Source organism: Schistocerca americana, chromosome 7 (assembly GCF_021461395.2).
Source record: "Schistocerca americana isolate TAMUIC-IGC-003095 chromosome 7, iqSchAmer2.1, whole genome shotgun sequence".
Taxonomy (NCBI): Eukaryota; Metazoa; Arthropoda; class Insecta; order Orthoptera; family Acrididae; genus Schistocerca; species Schistocerca americana.
This window is the reverse complement of record NC_060125.1, coordinates 178,122,657-178,149,845: the sequence shown is the minus strand read 5'-3', so window position 1 is coordinate 178,149,845 and position 27,189 is coordinate 178,122,657. Positions and strand designations below refer to the sequence as shown.

Here is a 27,189-nt window from a genome sequence, read left to right as displayed (position 1 = left end):
ATTTTTTTTATCACAGCTGTATATCAAAAAACTCCAACCAGTTAATTGCTGCACGTGTTCGTGTACATATTCTTTCCAGGTACACATGGATTTTCTTTTTGGGCAGTCGTGCATAATGTGCTCCAGAGTCTGTTCCGATGCTCCGCAGTCGCATTGGTCATCATCGGCAATTCGTCACTTGTGTAGCGTTGCTTTGGACAGTTCTCTGACGGTTGAGGGAGCTCCATATTTTTCTTGGTTGGATTGTCGGATCAGTGTTGCCTAACTTTTTATGATCATGGATGCCCGTCCGCTGATTTCTCCAGTCGTCTCTTAGATTATACACTACTGGCCATTAAAATTGCTACACCAAGAAGAAATGCAGATGATTAACGGGTATTTAGTGGACAAATATATTTTACTACAATTGAGATGTCATTACATTTTCATGCAATTTGGGTGCATAGATACTGAGAAATCAGTGCCTAGAACAACCACCTCTGGCCGTAACAACGGCCTTGATACTCCTGGGCACTGAGTCAAACAGAGCTTGGATGGCATGTACAGCTTCAGCTGCCCATGCAGCTTCAACACGATACCACAGTTCATCAAGAGTAGTGACTGGCGTATTGAGACGAGCCAGTTGCTCAGCCACCATTGACCAGACGTTTTCAATTGGTGAGTGATCTGGAGAATGTGCTGGCCCGGGCAGCAGTCGAACATTTTCTGTATCCAGAAATGCCCGTACAGGACCTGCAACATGCGGTCGTGCATTATCCTGCTGAAATGTAGGGTTTCGCAGGGATCGAATGAAGGGTAGAGCCACGGGTCGTAACACATCTGAAATGTAACGTCCACTGTTCAAAGTGCCGTCAATGCGAACAAGAGGTGACCCAGAGATGTAACCAATTGCACCCAAATACCATCACGCCGAGTGATACGCCAGTATGGCGATGACGAATACACGCTTCCAATGTGCGTTCACCGCAATGTCGCCAAACACGGATGCGACCATCATGATGCTGTAAACAGAACCTGGATTCATCCGAAAAAATGTTTTGCCATTCGTGCACCCAGGTTAGTCGTTGAGTACACCATCGCAGGCGCTCCTGTCTGTGGTGGAGCGTCAAGGGTAACCGCAGCCTTGGTCTCCGAGCTGTTAGTCCATGCTGCTGCAAATGTCGTCGAACTGTTCGTGCAGATGGTTGTTGTCTTGCAAACATCCCCATCTGTTGACTCAGGGGTCGAGACGTGGCTGCACGATCTGTTACAGCCATGCGGATAAGATGCCTATCGTCTCGACTGCTAGTGATACGAGGCCGTTGGGATCCAGCACGGCGTTCCGTATTACCCTCCTGAATCCACCGATTCCATTTTCTGCTAACAGTCATAGGATTTCGTCCAACGCAAGCAGCAATGTCGCGATACGATTAACCGCAATCACGATAGACTACAATCCGACCTTTATCAAAGTCGGAAACGTGATGGTACGCATTTCTCCTCCTTACACGAGGCATCGCAACAACGTTTCACCAAGAAACGCCGGTTAACTGCTACTTGTGTATGAGAAATCGGTTGGAAACTTTCCTCATGTCAGCACGTTGTAGGTGTCGCCACCGGCGCCAACCTTGTGTGAATGCTCTGAAAAGCTAATCAATTGCATATCACAGCATCTTCTTCCTGTCGGCTAAATTTCGCGTCTGTAGCACGTCATCTTTGTGTGAACCAATTTTAATGGCCAGTAGTGTAGCTTTCTGGAACGTTTTGGCCATTGTTTATCCGGACTGGTTCTCTAGATTTTTAATCCAATGCGTGGTGCGTTGTTCAGTGTTTGATAAATAGGTAAGTCTCTGGATATTTTGAGTTTCATCCATTCATGTGTTATTGCTTGTTGTCGTCGGAGGTTGGGAGGGGCGAGTACTGACAGCCATTGTGTTGGTGCGGATTTAAGAGTTCCTGCCACGCTCCTCAGCGCATCAGTTAGGTGGATATCTGTTTTGTTGACATGGCTACTTCTACTCCAAACAGAACAGCATTCGGCGACAAGATACACACGTGCTTGTGCTGTAGGTTTTAAGGTTTTTGCTTTAGATCCCTAGCTAGCAATAGCAATAATAGCGTACTAACGCACTTCATGTTGAGTTATCACTTGAAAACGCCACACACAGAAACCGCGATTGTGAGATAAATAAATCCAGTAGCAGCCTCGCCGGAACATGTCGTCTTGTTTGAAATACGCTAGGACTGCTAGCCCACGCAAAAAAAGAAGACAATGCGTGGTTTGTTTGTACTTCTTCTGTGTTATGTTCGTAAGTCTTTTGAGGGCAGATAAACAGTTAAAGGGACCCTGTAGCTCCTCTTGTATTCTTTTCTTTGTTGCTAAACGCGTAAATCTCTTGTGTGCGAATTCACAACGCCGGGAAGTCACTTACAGCAACCGTCTGGCGGGCGCTCCGAAGAGTACTCCGACGTCCTCTTTAAAGTCACTCGCGCGACAGACATTCGGAAACTCTCTTTGTTGTCGCAGTAGACGGAACTTACGACCTCTGGTAACAGTCCAGAACGAGCTCCTTTGTCGAGGTACGCCTCTCAATGCCGGGAGCGGTGGACGGATAATCCCAAACGCAAACACTCGCATTCGCATCCATCCGCAGTAGGCGGTCCCCGCTTTTCAGCAGTCGGCAGGTCCCTATGAACAGGTTTTTCCCTGAATCACAGTAATCCGCTGAGAGAATTAATCTTGGCTAGGCACCAGAACTTCACTTCTGCTGCTTTATGTCACTTCTTAGCGGCAGACTGTGATAAACGTATTCCTCAATCTTTCGATTCTTCAAAACGTAGTTCTTCTTTTGTCACATTTGTCTGTACTGATGCACACTCGTCAACCGTACCTTTTTCTTGAAAGGAAGTTGTTATAGTAGCCTATCAAGACACATTGTTTCAGTAACATCAAAAACTACAAGCGTGGTGAACATTCGGTTAATTCAATAATCAAGCTGTCCATTACTTTCGTTTAGGTCAGTTTTCATAATAACTCCTCGTCCTGTGTCGCGATGGTACGGCAATCCATCAGTTAAATATGGCCGTTCGTAGCCATAGCAACGTTTAACTCATTCCTCTCCTTTCATGTCTAATAAAAATAGCACAAGGATAAATTTAGAAACTGTGAACAACCAGCACCATGCACCCGAGGTCAGTCTTACGTAACTACTACCTGCGGTATTCTTTAAGTGTCTACTTTCCCTGTATACATTTCAGCATTATTCACTTTCTATGTATAAAAATGTCTTCGGTACAAATTTCCTGACAGAACCAGGGCACAGTCAAAAGGCTGACGCACTTCTGTGAATAGTGGGATTTAGACCCCTGTATCTCCTTCGGATATAGACAGCAGCTTACTTGGTTTCCAAAAATTGCTTCATTCGTGAAGGTCTACGTTTCAACAACTATATTTACCAGTATTATTAACGCTGATAGAGAGGAACTGCTACACGCGAACTTCAGAACTTTTTTGTTATAACGTAGCCTCTACTTTTCCTCGTTACTCAAAGTTAATATAACTGAAACAGGTGTCAGTGTGTTTCATCTCGGCATAAATACCGCTCTGAAATGCGCGGTACTGGCCTAAAGAAAGAACGCCTTAAAACCTCGAATAGTAGAATCGTTTTGCCACACAATGTCTCTTGTCTTCTTCACTTTTTCCCTTTCAGTGCTCTCAAAGCGTCTTCTCATCGTCCCAAATCTGCTGTACATCTTCATTTCAACGGGGTCCTCACTTAGGAAAACAACAGTTGCAACTAGCGATATATAGGACATAGGGAATGTGATCAAGGACTCCAACGCCTAATATTACCACCTTTTCCATCGCTGCTTTGGGGCTTTGCCATGATGAAAGAAACGAATGTCTGATCTCGCTGTTGAGTGGATGATTTTAAGGATGCAATGATTCACCGTGGTGTAAAATTCACATGAAACTGTAGGATCCCCAACAACTGGACGAGTAAGCAGTTCGCAGCGAGCGAGAACGCACACCATTACATCCAATAGGAACGTACATAGAAAAACAGTGGTGTTAAGGTCATCCTTCCGGTTCTGTATCTACATACATGCAACGCAAGCCATTGTGCTTTGGATAACAGAGCGTACATCGTTTCAACATGATCCTTTAACTTTTCATTCGAGTGTTGAGCGAAGGAAAAACGACCGTCAGTATCCCTCATTGAGAAACCTAATCTCTCTCACCTTATTCTCATGGTTCTACGCGAGATGTACAATGGTTACAGCGGAATAGTCCCAGAGTCTTTTTTGAAAATACCCTTAAATTTACCCAAAATTCTTGTAAGAACCACGTCGTCGTGCTTCCAAGGTATCCTATTTATGTTCTCCTAGCATTTTTCTTAAATCTTCGTACGGCCAATACCTAACTGTTAAGATCCCATCAGCACGCTGCCGGAGGAAATTCTTTTTCATTACATTTTTTACGAGTTAGTTCATTTGGATGACTTTGTTGATCCCCACACGTTTCATTTCTCTTCATACTGTGCAGGGAACAGGTAGATTGTCTTACTGACATGTTAGAATTTTTGATACGCGGCTATTTAGACACAGGTTTATTGTGTTGTGACGTGGTTGGGATATAACAGCAATTAATCCAGGTTATGCGTATCTGTAAAATTGTTTCATACCTAGCGCAGTAACCACTTTCCAGTTACTGACAGCGATTTATCACACTTCTAAATATTTTGAGCGATGCCGCCTTTCCCTTTTGTTTTTACTTTTTGCTGACATAGCTTTAATATTTGTTCATTTTAAAGGAAACACAAAAATATTAATTGCTCCTGATTATTCCCTACACCACAGGTACTATAAGTATATTTTACTTCGTGAGTCAACTTCCTAATCGTCATTATCAGTATAATCTGGAATAAATTACTCACTGTAACATTTACATCTACTCTACAGCTAAACATTGCTCGAAATGTCTCGCATCACACTAGTGAATGTATCTAGCAGTTGTCTCGGAACTATATGACCACGCAGTCATGTAATTTAGCACACCGGTATTTACCTTTTATTATACTGTCTCGCGCGGTGTTTTTCAACTGACCAAGGGCTTCTTCGTAGTATAATAGCTACTTGTTTATTAAAAGTTGCATGAAAACAATGACAGTACGTGTATACAACATCTGTGGACAAATATGCACAATCATAAGCTCTAACAACCTTAAATCTCCAGATCTAGTTGCTTGATACATTTGATCGCTTCATCCACTGCATGTCTCTTATCGTACCTTTGTACGGTACACTCGAAGAGGGCAGTCAGTAGAGTTATGGCGGATTGACTGGAAGGAGGCACCACAGTCACAATTTACAGAACCAGCCCATCCGCACTTGTGCATCGGGTAACGACATCTGCTTTGGCCGGTTCAAATCAGGTTAATGATCCTCCATAGTGACTCGGGAGACCGAATGCTTGTATCCGCATGGAAGGGTTGACGACTGCTGAAGATTGATCCAACTGTATTTTCCACGAATGGTTGAGACTGAAAGAGAACCCAACAAGGTTGTCTGCTGCGCAACACGACGGTTTTCTTGATTTCAAGCACTTGTGTTTTGCTTGCCCAATATCTCGATGAGTGGGTAGCTGAGGAATCTTCTGAATGTTGTTCGAGACCTTCAGCACCATCTTAGAACTGGAGGTGGTATATTGCTGAAGTCGGGAAGGCACATGGTGTTTCTACTCCAAATGGTAACAATAACTAGGCCTTTGTAGTACATAGCTATGAAGAATAAATTTTCCTCTGTCGATGTACGAGGGTGAGTTAAATGAAAACCTTAAATATTTTTTTAAATATTATTTATTGTGCAGAAGTGGTACAAAGCTGTATCACTTTTCAACATAATCTCCCCCACGCTCAATGCAAGTCCTCCAGCACTTACCAAGTGCATAAATTCCTTTAGAAAAAAATTCTTTTGGTAATCCGTGTGGCGTACCTCTTCATCAGAACGTAACTTCTTTCCTCCCATTGCGTCTTTGAGTGGTCCAAACATATGGAAATCACTTGGGGCAAGGTCTGGGTTGCGCGCCCTCTTCGTTTTCCGTTGATGGAAGTGAACCCAGGTTTCGCCCCCAGTAACGATTCTTGCAAGGAAGCCATCACCTTCTCGTTAAAAGCGCCGAAGTAGTTCTTCACAAGCATCAACACGTCGTGTTCTCATTTCAGGACTCAGTTGCCGTGGCAGTCATCTTGCAGACACTTTGTGAAATTGGAGCACATCATGCACCCATGACTAATCTGTAAATATGCTGCAATGTCATTGAGTGTCACTCAGTGATTTTCCTTCGCTATGGCTTCAACTGCTGCAATGTTCTGTGGAGTCACAACTCGTTGTGCCTGACCTGGACGAGGAGCATCTTCCACTGAAGTCACGCCATTTGCGAACTCCCTACTCCATTCGTAGACTTGCTGCTGTGACAAACATGCATCACGGTACTGAACCTTCATTCGTCGATGAATTTCACACCTTCTCTACGCAAAAACCGAATAACAGAACGCTGTTCTTCCCTGGTGCATTTCGCAAGTGGGGCGGCCATCTTTATACTGATACTGCGACGGTATGTGTGCATCTACACTATGCTGCCACCTACAGGCCATTCTGCACGCTGTTTGTAGCACGCTTACCAACTTACAGGATAACGGCGCGAAATTTCGATTTGTTATTACAAATTTACGGTTTTCATCTGACTCACCCTCGTATTTCTGTTCGCACCCACTGTAGGACCAATAATTTACCATAGCTGTTACTAATAAATTAAGTGAAAAAAATAGTGCCAGTACTTGTAACGTTAAAGATTTGGTCTTATCACAAAAAGCAAACAAACAGCGTTGTACGAAATCCACGTAAGACTGCCAGTTTGATGTTTGCGACGTGCGCAGTATACCATTCGACCTCTATAACTATAGAGCAGGCAAAATAAAATTGGCCTGGAAAATGTTCGATGCGCCTTAAGACAGGCAGCTCAACGTACACCTTTCGCACCCAGGGCGGGTTATGTAATTTGGGTTGCTTATCTTATGTTGTTGTTGTTGTGGTCTTCAGTCCTGCGACTGGTATGATGCAGCTCTCCATGCTACTCTATCCTGTACAAGCTTCTTTCTCTCCCAGTACTTACTGCAGCCTACATCCTTCTGAATCTGCTTAGTGTATTCATCTCTTGGTCTCCCTCTACGATTTTTACGCTCCACGCTGCCCTCCAATGCTAAATTTGTGATCCCTTCATGCCTCAGAACATGTCCTACCAGCCGGTCCCTTCTTCTTGTCAAGTTGTGACACAAACTTCTCTTCTCCACAATTCTATTCAATACCTCCTCATTAGTTATGTGATCTACCCATCTAATCTTCAGCATTCTTCTGTAGCACCACATTTCGAAAGCTTCTATTCTCTTCTTGTCTAAGCTATTTGTCGTCCATGTTTCACTTCCATACATGGCTACACTGAATACAAATACTTTCAGAAACGACTTCCTGACACTTAAATCTATACTCGATGTTAACAAATTTCTTCTTTCCTTGCCATTGCCAGTCTACCTTTTATATCCTCTCTACTTCGACCATCATCAGCTATTTTGCTCCCCAAATAGCAAAACTCCATTACTACTTTAAGTGTCTCATTTCCTAATCTAATTCGCTCAGCATCGCCCGATTTAATTTGACTATATTCCATTATCCTCGTTTTGTTTTTGTTGATGTTCATCTTGGATCCTCCTTTCAAGACATTGCCCATTCCGTTCAACTGTTCTTGCAAGTCCTCTGCTGTCTCTGAGAGAATTACAATGTCATCGGCGAACCTCAAAGTTTTTATTTCCTCTCCATGGAGTTTAATACCTACTCCGAATTTTTCTTCTGTTTCCGTTACTGCTTGCCTATCTTAAGGTCCTCAAAATATCGCTCGGTCAAGTGAAATTTTGGCCGCCCAACGTTTCTATTCTACGGGAAGTACAGCAGATTTCATCTGCTGAAGAAAGTAAGGATTGTGGCTTTTCCAGCACAGAGTGGTTGCCCGGCAGAGCCCCCCGCGCGCGCGTCGTGTTGTACGTCGACGCCCCCGCGATATTCGTGCCGAGTGCTCGGCGCGCGCCGCATTCCAGACCCGCCGCGGGGCATCGACGCCGCAGTAACGACTGCGCCACACGCGAGGTCTCGGCTCGCGACTGTTACAGCCGCGACTTACGTAAACTCCGGCAGCTCGATATTCTTAACGAGCTGCGGTGGCAAATTATGCAAGTCGTGCCGCGCCCAAACAGTGTCCACAGGTTACGGGTGGGGGAAAACTGCCAGACTAAAACCAATACCGCTTCTTTAGTTGTGAATAACCGGTATTTTTCGATGTTTCTTTGGTCTCTGTTATAACAGGTATTTTTACTTCTCACTGACAGTTTATACCACTGATATATCAAATTTTCCATAGCAGTGGCGCTAAAATTTTTTGCTTTTATACAAAACTTTTATTAAAAGAATAAAGTAGGAAGTTTTATGGGTTCTGAGAGACTGATATCGTCTTTGAATGATATTGATTCTGATGAAAATGGTCAACTTACAGATGAACACATTACAGAGCGAGTGCTTATGAACGGACTGGACAGTAAACACTTTCAGTGAATTAATTCAGTAATGAAATTTTTAGCTATTGTCGTGTAATTATTGTTCCTAGTCATATTATATTTTGCCTATTATCTAAACTGTTCATCTGTATGTCTGAAAGAGGATTTTTGGTTTTTTCAGTAAGAAATCATTTTTATTCAAATATAGAGATGTTTTTGACTAAAATGGGTTTTTCATTCGAAATAATTACAGAGAAAGAACGCTACAAATTTTATACAAAAAGTTATTTGCCTGCTATTTCTATGAAATAATAAAAGAAAGGAAGTTACGGTAACAGTAATAAATTAAAAACTTGTAATTCATTCATAGTTTGCCATAAAAATAGAAACTAGATAATCTGCTGTCTACATAATATGCCTTATCTGCTTGTATCCTTTGAAAACACACAACTTCCCACGAAAGATAGTGTTTGGAAACCTCAGTTTTCACCCTTTTGCACTGACTATTCGTACTGCCTAGATATTAGTACGATTCTCGATTACAGCATGATTTTTGAGCAGAGATGTAAGAGTTTAGAATCAGTAAGACTAAGTTATCGAACCTATATATACGAAAGCGTATCATGCAGGGGACGGTGGCTTTACAAAAATTAAGTCCTATTCTTTGGTCCTCGAAAAGAGTTTAATGGTTAAAAGCATTTATACAAATCCATCATAGAACCAATAACAAGCTGTGGGAGTAGGTGCAAGGAACTCACAGAAAGACGTGAAAAAAGACTTAGAACTCTATAAATGGATCACCTGAGGACAACGTCTGGAATTTCAATCAGAAACATTAGAGGCTTGCGGATAGGACAGAAGAAAGACAGCGAGGACGGTTGAAGCATATCGAAACAATGGAAAAAGAGAGATGGCCCAAGAGAGTACTTTCATGGCAACCTCCTGGAAGACAAAGAAGAGGAAGACTGCAGAAACGTTGGCTGAGGGGTATCAAAGATTCAAAGATGCAACGGATAGGAGAGGAACAGGAGAGGATAACGACGAATGTCGAGGTGGGGGCGTTTGGTTACAGACGTCCGGGATGCGGCGATAGCTGTACGACCGTCGCGGCAGGAAGAGAAGAATCAGTAAGAGAATTATTGTGAACTTTTTCTAGTATTCAACCCCCTTAATTAAAAAAAAAAAGATTCATATGGCTCTAAGCACTATGGGACTCAACATCTGAGGTCATCAGTCCCCTAGACTTAGAACTACGTAAACCTAATTAACCTAAGGAACTCACACACATCCATGCCCGAGGCAGGATTCGAACCTAAGACCGTAGCAGCCGCGTGATTCCGGACTAGAACCGCTCGGCCACAGCAACCGGCCAACCCCTTAATCCTTTTTGTTAAAAGAAGCGAACGGTGTTTAATTTGATATTTCCATTCTATCTTGAAACGTATGATGTAAAAGTCTGAGGGAGTCTTAGAATGTTTCTGCCTTTGTTTATTGCTGGAAATAATAGCAATAAAAACCGAAAACTTTTATTTCAAAGCCGGTTATTCTGAGCAGTTTTAACAGCCAGGTTAATTTCGAGATGGAGAAGCACTGGTATAACCGAAAACCTCTTGTTTCAATGATAATCGCCATCCCTACCACTTCTATGTGGTTATTATTAGTGTTTGCCACTTAGAACACATGGATGTTATGAACGAGGCACAGTCAAATATTCATACAGAGGGCAAGGGGCAGGGACAAGCTCCAAACGTTGAAACTTTCCAGGAGTCACAGAAAACTATATAAACACTTCTGATATGGAAACTATTGCTAGGAGCAATTGTAATATACATAATGAAAAGTCTGTCAGTCCCAAACACAGCAAATGAATGTTCGGAGTAAGTGAGGGAACACCACATTGCCGACCTGGCCATCCACTCAGTGGAGGTGATTTGCCATTGAATATCTTCGATCTGTCGTCAAGTGTCAAGTGTGTGTCTGTGTCGTGTGGATGACTGATGGGTATTTGTTATGGGTGAATGAAAGAAGAATGAGATTCATTGGCGGCAATAGCTCACACCTCTCGAATAGCACCGAGAGACCGCCGAGTTTAATGTCCCCGTGCGAAGACGAATCATCGACATCGTCACATGGCCCCATACCATGAGACAGAGTGAATGGGGTATTGAATTGAACCCGTGAAGCAGTAGACCAAATGTAGGAGAAATCTACACCTTGGCGAGGATACACAGACCGAGGAATTTTATTGAAATCGAAACTCCTTTGGTTCATTTAAACAGCTCCTGAAACGGGAGTACAGAACTCTTCTGTATGGTACTTTCACTCTCACAGGTTTGGGGTGCATCTCGTAAAGTGGGTCTGTATTTGTAGCGGCCTGTCTCGCATATTGTTGGAAATCTCGTAGAAAAAGGACATAATAAAGAAGGGTTGACAATTCCGCTGAGGGGTAGCCGCGAGGTCTGGGCGTCTTGCCACGGTTCGCGTGCCTCCGTCCGTCGGAGGTTCGAGTCGTCCTTCGGGCATGGGTGTATGTATTTTCCTTAGCGTAAGTTAGTTTAAGTTAGATTAAGTAGTGTTTAAGCCTAGGGACGGATGACCTCAGCAGTTTGGTCCCATAGTAACTTACCACAAATTTCCAAAATTCCGCTGAGGACGAAGTCATTAGAGAGGGACGCAACCAACACGGTTTCACAAAATACGCTATAAAACACATCTGGCTCTTCATTATAAGCTAAACCCCATCCGAAGAAGCCTCTAAAGGCCTAACGGTACCGACCGACCGTCCGTCGTATCATCAACGGGACGCGTCACTGGATGTCGATATGGAGGCGCATGTGGTCAGTACACCGCTCTCCCGGCCGTTGTCGGTTTTCGTAACGGGAGTCGCTACTTCTCAGTCAAGTATCTCCTCAGGCTGAATGCACCCTGCCTGACACCAGCGCTCGTCACACCCGGACGGTCACCAATCCAAGTGCTAGCCAAGCCCGACGGGAACCGGTGTCACCACTGCGGCAAAGCCGTTGGCTGGCTCTTCATTCACGCTAAAATTTAAGTGTTGTCGACAGGGGGTCGCAAGTTAACGCCATATTTATAAATTTCCAAACGGCTTTTGACACCATGCCTCAGAAGTGGCGTCTTAACAAATCACATATAATGAAATATCGTCTGCATTGGACGACTGGGGTTGTAATTTCATGATGAGAAACTCACAGTTGGTGGTAACTGACGGGAAATTGTCTACCGAAAGCGAATTATTCTCTGCAGTTCATCAAGGAAGTGTTATAGACCACTTGCTGTTCTTAAGGTGTAAAATGATTTAGGAAGGAGTACAGGGATCAGTTTGCAGAGGATGCTATTACTTGCCATCTAGTGAAGTCGTCAAAAGATGAAAACGAGTTGTTAAATGATTTCTGAATGTGGTGCTACAGAAGAATGCTGAAGATTAGATGGGTAGATCATATAACTAATGAGGAGGTGTTGAATAGGATTGCGGAGAAGAGAAGTTTGTGGCACAGCTTGACCAGAAGAAGGGATCGGACATGTTCTGAGGCATCAAGGGATCACCAATTTAGTATTGGAGGGCAGCGTGGAGGGTAAAAGAGATGAATACACTAAACAGATTCAGAAGGATGTAGGTTTCAGTAGGTACTGGGAGATGCAGAAGCTTGCACAGGATAGAGTAGCATGGAGAGCTGCATCAAACCAGTCTCAGGACTGAAGACCACAACAACAACATCTGAATGCTCCCAGAAATGTCAGTTGATCATGAACAATAAAAATGTGAGAAGTTTCGCATGAGTACAAAAAGATTTCCGTTAAGTTTGATTTACAGAATAAATTTCAGATTTAAAAATTGTCGATTCAACTAAGTCCTTTGGTAATACAAGTATTAACAACTTAACTTGAAACTCTCATTTAAATGTTGTGGAGAAGAAGCAAAGATAGGTTTTATTGGCAGAACTGTTACAAGACACGACAAATCTGCTAAATAGACGGCCTGCTCGGCTCTTTATCGTCGTGTTCTGAAGTAATGCTGCGCGGTATGGGATCTTTGCTAGATAGGATTGACAGAGGACATCGAAAATTACAACGTAAATCGATACAAGAATGTCACGAATATAACAAGCGACTTGTCATGGCAGTCATTAAAACGACGGCGAGATCTCTTGGCGAAATTTCGGTCAAGAACTTTCTTCTCTGAAAGAAAAATATTTTCTTTTCTCTCTCCTATTTAATGAGAAATGACTATCGCAATAAAAGAGGAGAAATCATAACTCTTGAACCCTCCGTTAAGCAATTAAGTATGAAGTGCAGACTAATCATGTAGATACACTGTAGATGAAACTGTGATTCGGGTAGGATGGGGAGGAAAGTTGGTCTTGTCCATTTTTGATGAAACCAGCCCTACATTCATCTTAAGCGACTTAGGGAAACAACGAAAAAATCTGCATTTGGTTGGCCTTGCAGTGATTATAATACCCGCTCCCCTGGAATGTGACTTCCGTGTGCTTACCACTGCGCCACATTGTTCGGTAAATCTAGGTAGAAAACTGAGTGAGCCAAGAGAGTTTTATAATCCAGAGAAGTGAGGAAGGTTTCATTTTTGAGGTTTAGTCTACTCCAGAAGAATGATGGTGCCAGTGAGGTCTACCGTAACTCACGCCAGCGGCACGCTAGCCGCGGCGTTAATCTGCGCCGGCGCCGACTTCTCTCGGCGTTAATCTCGCCATCTGTCAGCCGAGAGACCCGCTTTAATTCCCAGACGCTCCGCACTTTGCTGGTCGCTTATGGAGCAATTTATTGTCCGGGACACGGGTCCGGCCATCTCTCTCTGTCCGCAACACGCAGCCGATGGAAACCGGCGACCACGCCCCTACAGTACAAACCACGCAGATTCCTCCGTTCCGTCACACTGACCCTAATATTCAGAAATTCTCCACTACCAGAGAGAAGCCACAATCCTAGAATTCTACCGGCTGTAATATGAAACTGTTCAATATGGCCGGCCGGAGTGGTCGTGCGGTTCTAGGCGCTACAGTCTGGAACCGAGCGACCGCTATGGTCGCAGCTTCGAATCCTGCCTCGGGCATGGATGTGTGTAATGTCCTTACGTTAGTTAGGTTTAATTAGTTCTAAGCTCTAGGCGACCGATGACCTCAGAAGTTAAGTCGCATAGTGCTCAGAGCCATTTTTGTTCAATATGTCGTGTTAGCCACTGAAGACAGTGCTTCACGCCTTAGCCAAGCACAGCGTAAGATAAGGATGTTGTCCTTACTGTACCCTGTGATAAGAGCCGTTACAGCTTCCTTCACGGTTCTGAACAGTAGCACGCCATCCTAAATAGTGATGGAAAAAGAATCATTCCTTTTTGTCAGTTGGAGGAAAAAAAAATCTGTAAATGAGTCCGGGTACCGCCCGTTGTGGCCGAGCGGTACTAGGCGCTTCAATCCGGAACCGCGCTGCTGCTACGGTCGCAGGTTGGAATCCTGCCTCGGGTATGGATGTGTGTGCTGTCCTTAGGTTTCTTAGGTTTAAGTAGTTCTAAGTCTAGGGGACTAACGACCTCAAATGTTAAGTCCCATAGTGCTCAGAGCCCTTTCAACCCCTTTTGAGTCCAGGGTCATATTGTGACATTTTACTTGCAAAAATCCGTCTTGGTTTCACAAATTTTTAACAATCCTCTGTTACCAGTTTCGGCTGCTGCCATCATCTAATCGTAAAATATTCTGATGTCTGAATCACCGTCCAAATCTATACATGTAGGTACATTGTTTTTGGATTAAGCTGGTCCATTTTACCGTCCGAAATACGCTGTTGGTCGTCCGTGGATATCGACAAGGAATTTGAGATCATTAGAAGCTGATTAACAGGAGTTGACCGCTTGTCATATAGTGGAAAAACAAGCTTACTTTAATGTCAAAATTATCAAAGACTTACTCCTCTTAAACATGTGCTTTTTCATTGTGAAAGGTGGTTGAGCATATATTGTAAGCAACATGACTTCGTATCCATTATCGACCAAATAAAACTTAATTTAGATATACACTGATCAGCTAGAACGTTAAGACCACCTATCTAATAGCCGGTATGTCAACCTTTGACACGGACAGTAGTGGTGATGAGTCGTGGTATGGAAGCAGTGAGACCTTGGTAGGTCGTTAGAGGGAGTTGGCACCACATCTGCGCACCCAAGTCACCTAAATCCCGTAAATTCTAATGAGGGGTGTGACGAGCTCTGACGTCACGCACAATCAAAAAAAGGCTCAAATGGCTCTGAGCACTATGGGACTTAACTTCTGAGGTCATCAGTCCCCTAGAACTTAGAACAACTTAAACCTAACTAACCTAAGGACATCACACAGATCCATGCCAGAGGCAGGATTCGAACCTGCGACCCCAGCGGTCACGCGGTTCCAGACTGTAGTGCCTAGAACAGCTCGGCCACCCCGGCCGGCAGAAATAGTTGGTGTAGTAGTTACGCAGAGATAAAAAGCCTCTGACGAGAAAACTGGAGGACAAAGTCAAATAAGTTGAAAGGCGGATGAATGACTTAAAAAATATATCGGCTGGAAAGAGCACAGTTTAAGTTGCAGGTTGCCATTCGAGTGGCATATAATTATTGGCCGAATTTAAAATTCTGTCAGGATATATTTATTAAGATATACAATCTTACGTTAAACGTTTAACACAGGAAGTCAAGTGTTAAAGTTATGTAACTCTCCACGTAGTATATATCACGTCGCGCAAATTTCCCTGACTATACGTGCAGTATTTGAGAAAGAGAGCACTTAGCTAGAAAAAGTTTCGAAAATGTTTGAAATGATGTGTAAAGTTTGTTGAAAGTTGCTAACAAACACTTCCTCCCCCCCCCCCCCTCCCCTTACCGCACATGATAATGAAAGGAAAAAAAGTTTATCGCTTACTACATTTTCGTTGTTCAAGCAGTAAAACTAGCACTACGCATGATTTTTAATTTATTACTTCCTTACTGCTAATTCTTTTCGAAATATAGTTTACAGACGGTATCAACACATGCCACTGAATGTACTTGCAAACTTATATCATTGTACCACAAACAGTTAAAGAAGAACGGCATTTTATTCATGGGAATTCCGTTTCTTTAAAGAATCCGGGGCGAGAACTTACTGAGCCTCAACTATTCTGGCTACTTGTAGACAAGCCCAAGGCCCCTCGTAACTCGTCTTGTTTTTTTCTGATAAAGCGATAAGCCAACCGCCAAGTTAGACGAGCGTTTATGCGGTGATAAGTGATGTGGGAAGATTTACAGCGACATTATCGGAACTGTGTATGACAGACATTTACCTACAGCCCGTTGAAGGTGACAAATGAGGTCTCCACGCTGATGATCCACAGTCGAGATATTTGACTGGAGGAAATGACAAAAGCTGGAGTCTGACCCAGTGTAGTAAACAGACTGAAACGACTAGCCCGTCACAGTAAGACCGTCGCACGGAATCAAGCTACTCTGTACGTTCTCTTGAAAGATTTGAAACTTATTTTCTTCAAGGTGAACGTTCCAGCCTCATTCCTTCTACCATCACATACCGTCTTAAGCTGTCTTGTTAAGCGCTTGCCATCTTAGTCAGCTAAATATCATGAGCTCATACAAATTTCACTCTACGATAACCGGATCAATGACCGTAATATCACCTTAGGCAATTAGTAATCATTAGACTATGGCTCCATTCCATAATCCTTCTTACTTTAGGGCGTGTGTACTATAAACAAATCACAGGACTCGCGAACAAAAATGAGAGGCGATGATATGCTGGTCAAATAACAGTAACGTAGCCTGTAAGCTGTATAATGCCGCTCCTTTATTCAGCAGTAGCTTGTTAACTTCTTGGAAGTCCATATCTCCAGCTGATCTACTGGAGCACCTCTTTATCAGCTGCTTACATAGTAAGTTGTTAGTCATAAGACACGATCGCTGAAGTAATATAGCGGGACAACTGTGTGTCGAGAGGTTCTTAGCATTCGGCTGTCACCGTAATGCGGACCGTTTGAGAAGCGATGGAGAAGTGCACGTACTCAGCTCTAGATATTCATGGACAGCAGTTGTGATTAGGCCTGGAAGGAATCCGTTAGCGAAGAGCTGTACGTGTTTCTCTTCAGACTCAACGACTTAAAAGCTACCATGAAGTGTCGTTAAATCTGATCCCATATTTTTCACTTCCGTACACGCACATACCTCTATTGTCTTGACAAGTATTTTTAGTCCCTAGCGAAGCCTTGAAGACTCTAATCTGGGATAACTGAACATTTTGCAGAAGTCTGTTGCGTGCGTAATGCTGGGAATTGAGGAGGTCAGCTGTTAAACATTTTATCAGGAGGAAGTAAGGCGATTTCTCTTAATATTTTGTCTTAATTCAGCTGTACTAGTTTCGTGTCTATTTCCAATAGATCTGGTAGATCTAAGGGTTCATATTTCAGCGGCCCACAGACGGTGAATGTAATTGCTCAGTATTGCAAGAAGTACGAATAATATGGAATAGGTTCAGAAGTTTTGTAATAATTTTGAGCAGACCAAAAATTTTCTGTGGAATATTGTGCCGTCTGTTGGCAGCATTGGCAGTATTCTTCTCAATTACTCAAGTGCTTCGTTTGAGTTCGCTGTTGTGTTTACCTATTAAAATGGGAGAGATCTCATTTACGTTAGAGCGTACCGCAATGCGAAAATCGTTACTGGCATTAGAGGATGTTAGTAGACATGAACATACAAAATCCGACCATAATTTTATGTTATGAGTTTATATAAGTTAAACAGTATTTTGAAAAGCGTGTACATATAGTTTTATCGGTGTCATTATTACAAAAATTGTGGTGGTTAGCAGCAGAATTGAGGTTATCAGGTTAGCAGTCATCGATAAGACTTCTGTCAGGTATTATACCATGTAGCCCACTTTTTGTTTTCGTCGTCGTCTTCAATCTGAAAATTTGTTTGACGCAGCTCTACACCTTAGTCTGCCCTTCGCAAGCATCTTCATCTTTGCATAAATACTATACATCCATTTCACCTGCTTACTGTACCCGAGTCTTGGTATCCTTTCCCTCAACAGTCCGTCCCCCCTCAACATTTTCTTCCATTACCAAATTAACGATTATTTGGTCCCTTAGAATGTGTGCTATCAACTGATGTTTTCTTTTCGTCAAGTTGTGCCATAAATTTTTCTCTCTAGTTTGATTCAGTTCCTCCTTGCCCGATCTACCCATTTATTCCTCAGCTTTCTTCTATAGAACAACATTAAAAAAGCGTCTGTTCTCTTGATCCTTGAACTGCCTGTCGCCCACGTTTCACTTCCATACAGAGCAACACTCCAGACAAGTACTTTCAGAAAATAGTTTAACATTTAAATTTATTTTCGCCTTTTTCGGAAATGCTTTTTTTAATTATTGCCAATGTGCATTTTATATCTTCCCTACTTCGGCCGTCATAGGGTATTTTGTTTTCCAAACAGAAAAGCTAATCTATTACGGTAGTCTTTTATTTCTTAATCGCCGCGCGGGATTAGCCGAGCGGCCTTGGGCGCTGCAGCCATGTACTGTGCGGCCGGTCCCGGCGGAGGTTCGAATCCTCCCTCGGGCATGTGTGTTTGTCCTTAGGATAATTTAGGTTAAGTAGTGTGTAAGCTTAGGGACTGATGACCTTAGCAGTTAAGTCCCATAAGATTTCACACACATTTGAACATTTTTATTTCTTAATCGAGTTCCTTCAGTATAACCTGATATAATTCGACTAAATTCAATTACCCATGTTTCACTTTCATTGATTTTCAGTCTTACAAGTTCTGTTGAAAACACTATCCATTCCGATAAACTGCTCTTCAAAGACCTTAAGGTCTCTGGTCCCTTGAACCCCCACAAACCAACCAACCAACCTTAAGGTCTGAAACAGAATTGCAGCTAAGTTTTTATTTCTTTTCCATGAATTTTAATTTCCTTCGCACTTTTATCGTTAATTTCTCTCATAACTTTCTCGTTAACGCTGTTTTTAATGAATTTCTCCGTGAGATTCTATAACCTATATGAGCTGCTTTCTGACTGGCACGCCGTTGCCAATATAAGATTTGACAACCACTTCTGTCATCTTGTTTTATGCAGCCTCCGCCACGTCTCGATTAATATGTGATACCTGTCTAAGGAATAAATGGTTTTAATGATGAAGGCGAAAGACATTACAATCACGGAAAGCCTCGATAATCGACACGCATAGAGAACATTGTACAGACTTGCTTTTCACTTAAAACTTCCGGGCTGATAGGCCGTGGTCGAAGTATAAAACTCTCTCCTGCGGGAGTTCCCCCGCAGTCGGAGACGAAACTTCAGGAGAGAGTTTTATACTTCGACCACGGCCTATCAGCCCGGAAGTTTTAAGTGAAGACAATACCGGCCGTGAAAGCTTACATTGCAAGACTTGCTTTTACTTCCTTTCTAGGAGCTTCAGTCTGGAACCGCACTGCTGCTATGGTTGCAGGTTCGAATCCCGCCTCGGGCATGGATGTGTGTGATGTCCTTAGGTTAGTTAGGTTTAAGTAGTTCTAAGTCTAGGGGACTGATGATCTCAGATGTTAACTCCCACAGTGATTGGAGCCATTTGAACCATTTGATCTATGCATTGTCCAACTCGTCAGTCGACAAGAGAGCGTCGCGAGGAGCACCTCCGAAGATGTCCAGCGCAGCTCTAGATAAAACGTCAGGAACCGAAAAGTTTCTTGGACGACGGCATACTGCACGGAAGATTAATCGACAACAACAATTAATCATTTTTCTTTTACATTTGAGCACAGGTGAAAGAGATTCTATTTGTATCTTTGAGTTAATTTTCTTGTTTCTCCTGACTACAATGGCCATCTTGACACCAGGGACTTTCGTATTTTTTCTTGGTCACCGTTTTTTTTAATTCTTTCTTGTACAAGGACTTCGTCTTTGTACTTTGTACAAGGCTTAGATTTTCCGTATGGGAAGTCCACTCTGCTTTCAGACATTTCCCATCCCTTCTTTCTTTTTAATCCCTCCATCAGATTTTTTTTCTTTCTGCTCCCTACTTGAAGAGATTCATTTGTAGTGATACACCACCTGTAGAGAGAGAGAGAGAAAGGACGGCTATGGAGATGGAGGAGGACCGTAAGTGCGTTTTGTTGTAAAGGAGAGAACTCGGCAGTGCCCGCACCAGCGCACACGCGGGTCACAGGAGAGGCGAGGTGAACTGTGGATGGTGGTGCGGCGGTAACGACGGCTGGACAGGGAGAGTGCTCGAGGCTTGGCCCGGCGCTCGTGACATTTCGCACCACGCCGGCCGGACCTGCGGCGTGATCGATAGGCGCGCACCTGCTGCGCAGCCTCTGCCCCGCCTCCTCAGCCCAGCTGCGCAAAGTGGCGACCGCGAGGTCCGAGGTTCCACTCCCGCCCCATTACCTGCCGGCAGACGGCACCACGGCTGTGTGGAGCAGCCCTAGATAATAGACTAGTGTTTCGAAGAAGTGAAACACCAACGCCGAGAGATGTAATCACAATATATTCCACCGATTAGGGACGCGGTGCTACACAAATGATTAGCGTTGCATACCTGTATATGCATTTGAACTGTGGAATTCAGTATGGGATAGCGTCATCACGTGCTGTAACCAGAGCCAAATCAAATGTTCAGATGTGTGTGAAATCTTGTGGGACTTAACTGCTAAGATCATCAGTCGCTAAGCTTACACACTACTTAACCTAAATTATCCTAAGGACAAACACATACACACCCATGCCCGAGGGAGGACTCGAACCTCCGCCGGGACCAGCCGCACAGTCCATGACTGCAGCGCCCTAGACCGCTCGGCTAGTCCTGGGCGGCTAACAAGAGCCGCTAGATGTCGTGACATTGAATCAAAAAGCTCCTGAATGTGCTGCTGGAGGATACTCTTGAAAGCGGTTTGTAGGCGAGTCCACAAAAGCATTAACTGTGGCGGCAGAAGGAGCTGAACGAACAAGTTACCGACAAAACACATCCCAGACATGTTCGAAGGGCGACGTGTCAAGTGAACGGGAAAGCCAGGGAAGCAGTGGTACCAGACGTTCTTCAAAAAGGATTGCACATTCCTCGCCACATGTGGCCGGGCGTTGGCGTGGTGAAATATAGCACTTGGAACAGCATGCAGGAGGGATGGCAACTCGGGTCTCCCTGATACAGTGGTAGCTGTTGAGATTGCCCTCAAGAAACAGCAGTCGAGACGACATGTTGGAGCAGATCGAATAGTCCTGCTTCGCTTATATAGGGCCGTTGTCCGATCAAAGCTGTATTATGGGAGCTTTGTCTACTCTTCTGCCCGGCCGTCTATCTTACGCTGTCTAAACTCTGTCCACCATCGGGGGTTACGTCTGGTGACTGGAGCATTCTACACCAGCCCTGTTGAGAGTCTGTATGCCAAAGATGCCGCATTACCGCTAAACTACTGCCGCGATATGTTGCTTTGTCGGTACGCCTGCCAACTGATGTCAATGCCCGACCACCCATCATATTTCTCCTTCTTTGACTCTCTCGACCGCCGATACGGGCTGTATGTGTCTGCCCTGTTACCTCCTGGAGTTCGCTTTCGTCGCCTGATTCAGCAACTTGATTTTACCCTCCCTGCGAAGCTTCGAGTGGGTGAGAGCCCGACCCCACCTTGGCTCCAGGCTCAGGTTCGCGTTCACCTTGAACTCAGCTCGCTCCCAAAGGAGAGGATCGCGGATTCGATATATCGCTCGAGGTTTGTCGAACTCCGTTCGAGGCTCGCTAATAACGTGTTTATTTACACAGATGGCTCCAAAACTACTGCTGGCGTCGGATGTGCCTTTGTCTTTGGGGATGGTACCTTTCAATACCGGCTCCTTGACCAGTGTTCAAGCTTTACAGCTGAGCTTTTTGCTCTCTATCAGGCTGTTCAGTATATCCGTCGCCATCGTCACTCTCCCTACGCCATCTTCTCTCATTCTTTGAGCGCCATTCAGGGTCTCCGTGACCCATATTCGGACCACCCTCTCGTGCAACGAATTCAACGGTCTCTTCAGTCACCAGCTGATACCGTCGCTCGTGTACTTTTTTTGTGGATTCCTGGCCACGTTGGTGTGCTTGGGAACGAAGCTGCTGATGCTGTGGCCAAGGCTGCTGTCCTCCTGCCTCGGACAGCTTCCTTTTATGTCCCATCAACTGATGTTAGTGGGGTTCTATGTCGGCGCGTTTCATCATTGTGGCATGAGGCTTGGTCCTCTCTCCATGAAAATAAGCTTAGGGCCATCAAACCGATCCCGACGGCTTTGACGACCTCCTCACTCCCTTCCCGGCGAGAGGAGGTCATTTTGGCCAGATCGCGGATTGGGCATTGCCGATTTAGCCACCGCTACCTCTTGTCCGGTGACCCCGCCCCGCAGTGCCTCTGTGGTTATCCATTGACGGTGCGCCATGTTTTATTGTCGTGGCCCGGTTTTCTTCACTCCTGTCTCTGCTGTCTACCTTACAGGAACTTCTAGCTGATGACGCTCGAGCAGCTACTCGTGTCCTTAGTTTTATTACATTGACGGACTTGTCCTAAGAGATCTAACTCTTTTATTTTGTTTATCTGCGTCTTTGTAAGTACTTTCTGGTGTTCCCCCCTTGCGTTTTTCTATGCTATTAGTACACTAACGTTTGTGACTGGGCGCTAATTACCTTAGTAGTTGAGCGCCCTAAACAAAAAAATAAAAAAAATAGTCGTGTTATAGACAATTGTGCAACAAACCATCACACTTGCCGTTTGTTTGCCATGCCACTGAACAATACAGTCTGCCTGATGCGTTCATCACGGCAGCGTCGAATGTGTATATGGCCATCACTGTAGGACAAGTTGACGTGGGACTCATCATAAAACACGCCAGTGTCGGCGTTCATGTGCCAATTACAGTCTGCGGCGTTGGTGGGTTCTCGTCAATAGAAGCCGACACAATGGCATGTGTGCCACCAGTCTAGCCCGCAGAAGACAGCGTCCAACTATCAACACAGACGTGTCCCCACCAGTCGCAGTGCTCCAACGTCATGCCAACAGTATCGACGAAGATGTTCTGTCCGTTACAGCCAAGAGCACAAGATGGCTGTCATCTGACCCTGTAGTCACATTGTGTTGTCCAGTATCCTGTCGGCCTCCTCCACTTTTCCACATACGCCCCACTGTTATAGCAGTACGCCCGGAAAAAGTCGCAATGTCGCGAAACGACAGACTAGCTTACAATAGCAAAAAAGAAGCATGAAGCCAATCAGATGTCTGTGCTTACTCCATATGATCTTATTTGGGTCATTCGGAAATCTAGAAACACACAATCTACTGGTTCACCAGCATATTTGCTACACGGTCCAGTCACATTAATTTGACCGCAACATATGTTAGATGGCAACGTGCAATAACCACTCACAGAATGCAGGTGGCAGCACAAGTAATCTGAGGTATATAAACCAGGACGGACGACGCGAAAAACAGCGCTTGTCGTAGTGCGGAAAGGGAGTGATTTATCTGACGTCCAAGAGCATGATTATTGTCTTCCGCGCCAAGGGTGGAAGCATTTCTGAAGTGGCTGTTCGCGTGCCCCATCGTTGAGGTACGCCGCGCATGGTAAAATGACGTAAAGGTAACTGTGGAGGACCAGTGCCTACAGATTAAAGGAGTGAATGACGGCAGCGCAGATGTGTACAGGCGAATAGATGTGCAACTGGTAAGTCACCGACGGCCCAGATCAACCAAGGTGCTACCAACAACGTCTCCTCAACGACCGTTCAGCGAACGTTACTGCGTATGGATCTCCACAGCAGACGCCTAGTTCATACACCTATGATGCCTGCTATTCATCCGCGACGAAGGCTGGAATTTGCACGCCATTACAGCAATTGGACGTCCACTGAGCGGTGACACGTGGCCTCCTTCAGACGTTTCACGATTTACGCTCCGTTTCGGACACATGGCTGTTGGATCGTCGGAAGGGTTCAGGACAGAGAAAGGAGTGTTAATGACTGGAGATTGTTTTCTTGGCTTACTCTGGGTGTTCTCGTCATTCTGGAAGGCATAGTGGACCATACGTATGCGTCTACCCTTTCGAACCATGTACACCCCTACATGTGGTTTGTTTCTCCTCATCATGATGGCATGTTCCAGCAGAACAATGCAACATGTCACACAACTCGCAGTGTACGTGCGTGGTTAGAAGAGCGCCTGGACGAGTTTGCCAGCCCCCTTCCCCCCCCCCCCCCCCCAACCGCCAAACATGCCGGCTTGAAATCCAGTCGAGAATCAGTGGCATCACCTAGATCGGATGTTAGCGTCATGGTTCCTGAACCGAAAAACATAGTCATCTGGCCATGACACTAGAGTCAGCATGGCTTCTTACACGTATTGGTACGTTCCGAAGCCTCACTCACTCTTTTGCTGCACGTTTCGCAACGATCCGCGCTACGAAAGGTGGTTATTCAGGTTTTTGACAGGTGGTCACATTACTGTTACGGGACAGTGTATTTTCAAGACACAGTGAAGCAAGCTGTGTTCCCCACTGGTCGTTTTCAATCCGCCGCTAACCTGAGTGTCGTGTTTATGCGTTTTCCTTTGAAGAATTAAGGCGGGTCTGATGAGTTTCTTCTTGGGGAAAAGATAAATTTAGCTTGATGCCAAATGTCTACTATAGGGAGGAGAATGAAAAATCTCTGCCAAAATTTCGATTCTCAGTAATGAGTCGCACATTGTCGTGAATGAGTGTGATTCCTTCGGTAATCATCCAACGTCATTTATTTTGGATTGACCTTTCTGAGTTTCGTAACAGTCTCTGAATAAACTTATGACGTCAGAGTATTCTCACGCGTTGCTGTCATGAAATCTGTTCTCAAAATTATTTTGTGATGTGTAACAGTTGCTTTGCGATTTGACAGCGTCTACTAGAATTTTTTCGGCTAATTGGCAGAATGAGTGTGCATTCACAGTTCAGACAGTTCCTGAGCTTGAGTTCACATACTGTACCTATGTCTAGTACCCAGTCACGTTTCAGCTCAGAAATCGCTCCGATCAAGAAATCGTTCAAATGGCTCTAAGCACTATGGGACTTAGAACTACTTAAACCTAAGTAACCTAAGAACTTCACACACATCAATGCCCGAGGCAGGATTCGAACCTGGGACCGTAGCATCAGCGCGGTTCCAGACTGAAGCGCCTAGAACCGCTCGGCCACAGCGGCCGGCAAATTGGTCGGCCTCATCGTGTTAGCGCCGATGGAATGTCAAAGCTGAACCCATGATTTCAGTTTTGTGAATAACGGGTAGACATTTTGTCACCCACCGTGAAAAGACTTGTGGTAACCTAAAGTTTCTGTGATAATGTTAAGGAAGATTGCCCTTGAAATCTGAAGCACATTTCCAGAAAGTTCGCAAAATGTATACCACTGTCTCGCATTACAAACATGTTATACCCTAGCTCAACAGTCATCTCTTCCTTGACCACTTTCATCAGAAATCTCTATGCGGCCATTCTAGATTTTTCTGTACCACTCTCTCAAACCCCGTCCCCATACACAAGACACAATCGACGATGAATATCAGCGGCATTGAATCCTGCTTGCAGGAAGCGAATGACAGAACGTACCTCTACCTCGCAAGTGGTGGGAGATACAGTAACAACGTCCACTTCGTCGCTTGCTGCTTACACACAAACGAACGAAACACGTAACTGATTGATGCAACGTGACCTTAAAAGTCTCCTTTTCCAACCACTCAAGGTTACATAGTAATTCGGTATTCCGGTTTGGCACAAACTTACACCTAAGCGCGGTTCGAGATACTTTTCCTCTTTCACAGAACTGAATAGAGCCGTGTTGTAGTTATAAGGTGTCATCGAGCAGCGAGAGATGACCGCGCCATCGGGCTTGTATTTTTAATGCAGACGTCACCGGCCGCTATCGACACGTTTTGTGAACCGGGCCGCGACGCAAATACCAGCACGGGCCCGCCGCCGGTCTGACATTTCAGGTGCGCAGCCGACCGCTTCGGCGACGGCGACAGCAACTCTCGTTAGGGCTGCGACCTCGCCCAACGTGCCTATCCGCGCCTACTGTGCAATATCTGAAAATATCGCTCTCACCGAATACAAGGCAGGACTGCGGACGTTGTTCTAGTTCTAGAGACTTTAGGTACTTTAGTTTTCCCATTGTCTAAAGCTTCTTCACAATCCTAATGCAGTACTTCCTATTTCCTTTATACTGTAAGCTTCAGAAATGTTGAACTCGCCAATACCATTCGTCTGCTTTGACCCACGATGCCATCAAAATGGCGAATATAAACTGTTCATTATAATTAAATGTGCAAGAAATACACTCATGCTCATAAATTAAGGATAATGATGATACACCGTGAAACAACGCTCTGGTGGGCGGTTTGCGGGTTTAATTCACCTCGGGGTGTGCCCATGCGGTGCATCTGACCAGCGGTCGTCGCACGGTGGCGCTGGCAGCAGTCCACATACGGAGAGGTGTGTTGGTGCGTGTCAGAGTACGGTGCAGCGAGTAAGTGTGCAGACGTTTCCAGACGTGCTAATGGTGACTGTGTGTTGAAAATGGCTCAAAGAACACATACTGATGACGTTATGAGGGGTAGAATACTAGGGCGACTGGAGGCTGGTCAAAAACAGCAGGTCGTAGCACGTAGCACGGGCCCTCCGTGTGCCACAAAGTGCGATCTCAAGATTATGGCAACGACTCCAGCAGACAGGAAACGTGTCCAGGCGCTATAGTACGGAACTTCCACAGTGTAAAACACCAGAAGAAGACCAATATCTCACCATCAGTTCCCGCAGGCGGTCACGGAGTACTGCAGGTAGCCTTGCTCGGGACCTTACCGCAGCCACTAGAATAGTTGTCTCCAAACACACAGTCTACAGACGACTGAACACACGTGGTGTATTCTCCCGGAGACCTGCAAGGTGCATTCCACTGACCCCTGGTCACAGGAGAGCCCGTAAAGCCTGGTGTCAAGAACACAGTACATGGTCATTGGAACGGTGGTCCCAGGTTATGTTCACGGACGAGTCCAGGTATAGTCTGAAAAGTGATTCTCGCTGGGTTTTCATACGGCGTGAACCAGGAACCAGATACCAACTCCTTACTGTCCTTGAAAGGAACTTGTGTGGAGGCCGTGGTTTGATGGTGTGGGGAGGGATCATGATTGGTGCACGTACACACCTGCATGTCTTTGGCAGAGAAACTGTAACAGGTCAGGTGAATCGGGACGTCATTGTGCACCAGTATATCTATCTTTTCAGGGGTGCAGTGGGTCCCATCTTCCACCTGATGGATGATAACGCACGGCCCCACCGAGTTGCCATCGTAGAGGAGTACCTTGAAACAGAAGATATCAGGCGAATGAAGTGCCCTGCCTGTTCTTCAGACCTAAACCCCATCGAGCACGTCTGGGATGCTCTCGGTCGACGTGTCGCTGCACGTCTTCAAACCCCTAAGACACTTCAGGAACTCCGGCAGGCACTGGTGCAAGAATAGGAGGCTATACCCCAGCAGCTGCTCGACCACCTGATCCAGAGTATGCCAACCCGTTGTTGCGGCCTTT

General features: G+C 44.9%; 1 protein-coding gene across 1 annotated transcript in view; it reads left to right on the top strand.

The window, feature by feature from the left end:
* Positions 1 to 27,189, top strand: part of LOC124622828 — a 96,882-nt gene that overhangs the window by 46,230 nt on the left and 23,463 nt on the right. Inside the window, exon 3 of the mRNA XM_047148620.1 lies at positions 8,028 to 8,155. Within this exon, the coding sequence (XP_047004576.1) occupies positions 8,028 to 8,155 (128 nt within the window). The remainder of the gene's footprint in view (positions 1 to 8,027; positions 8,156 to 27,189) is intronic.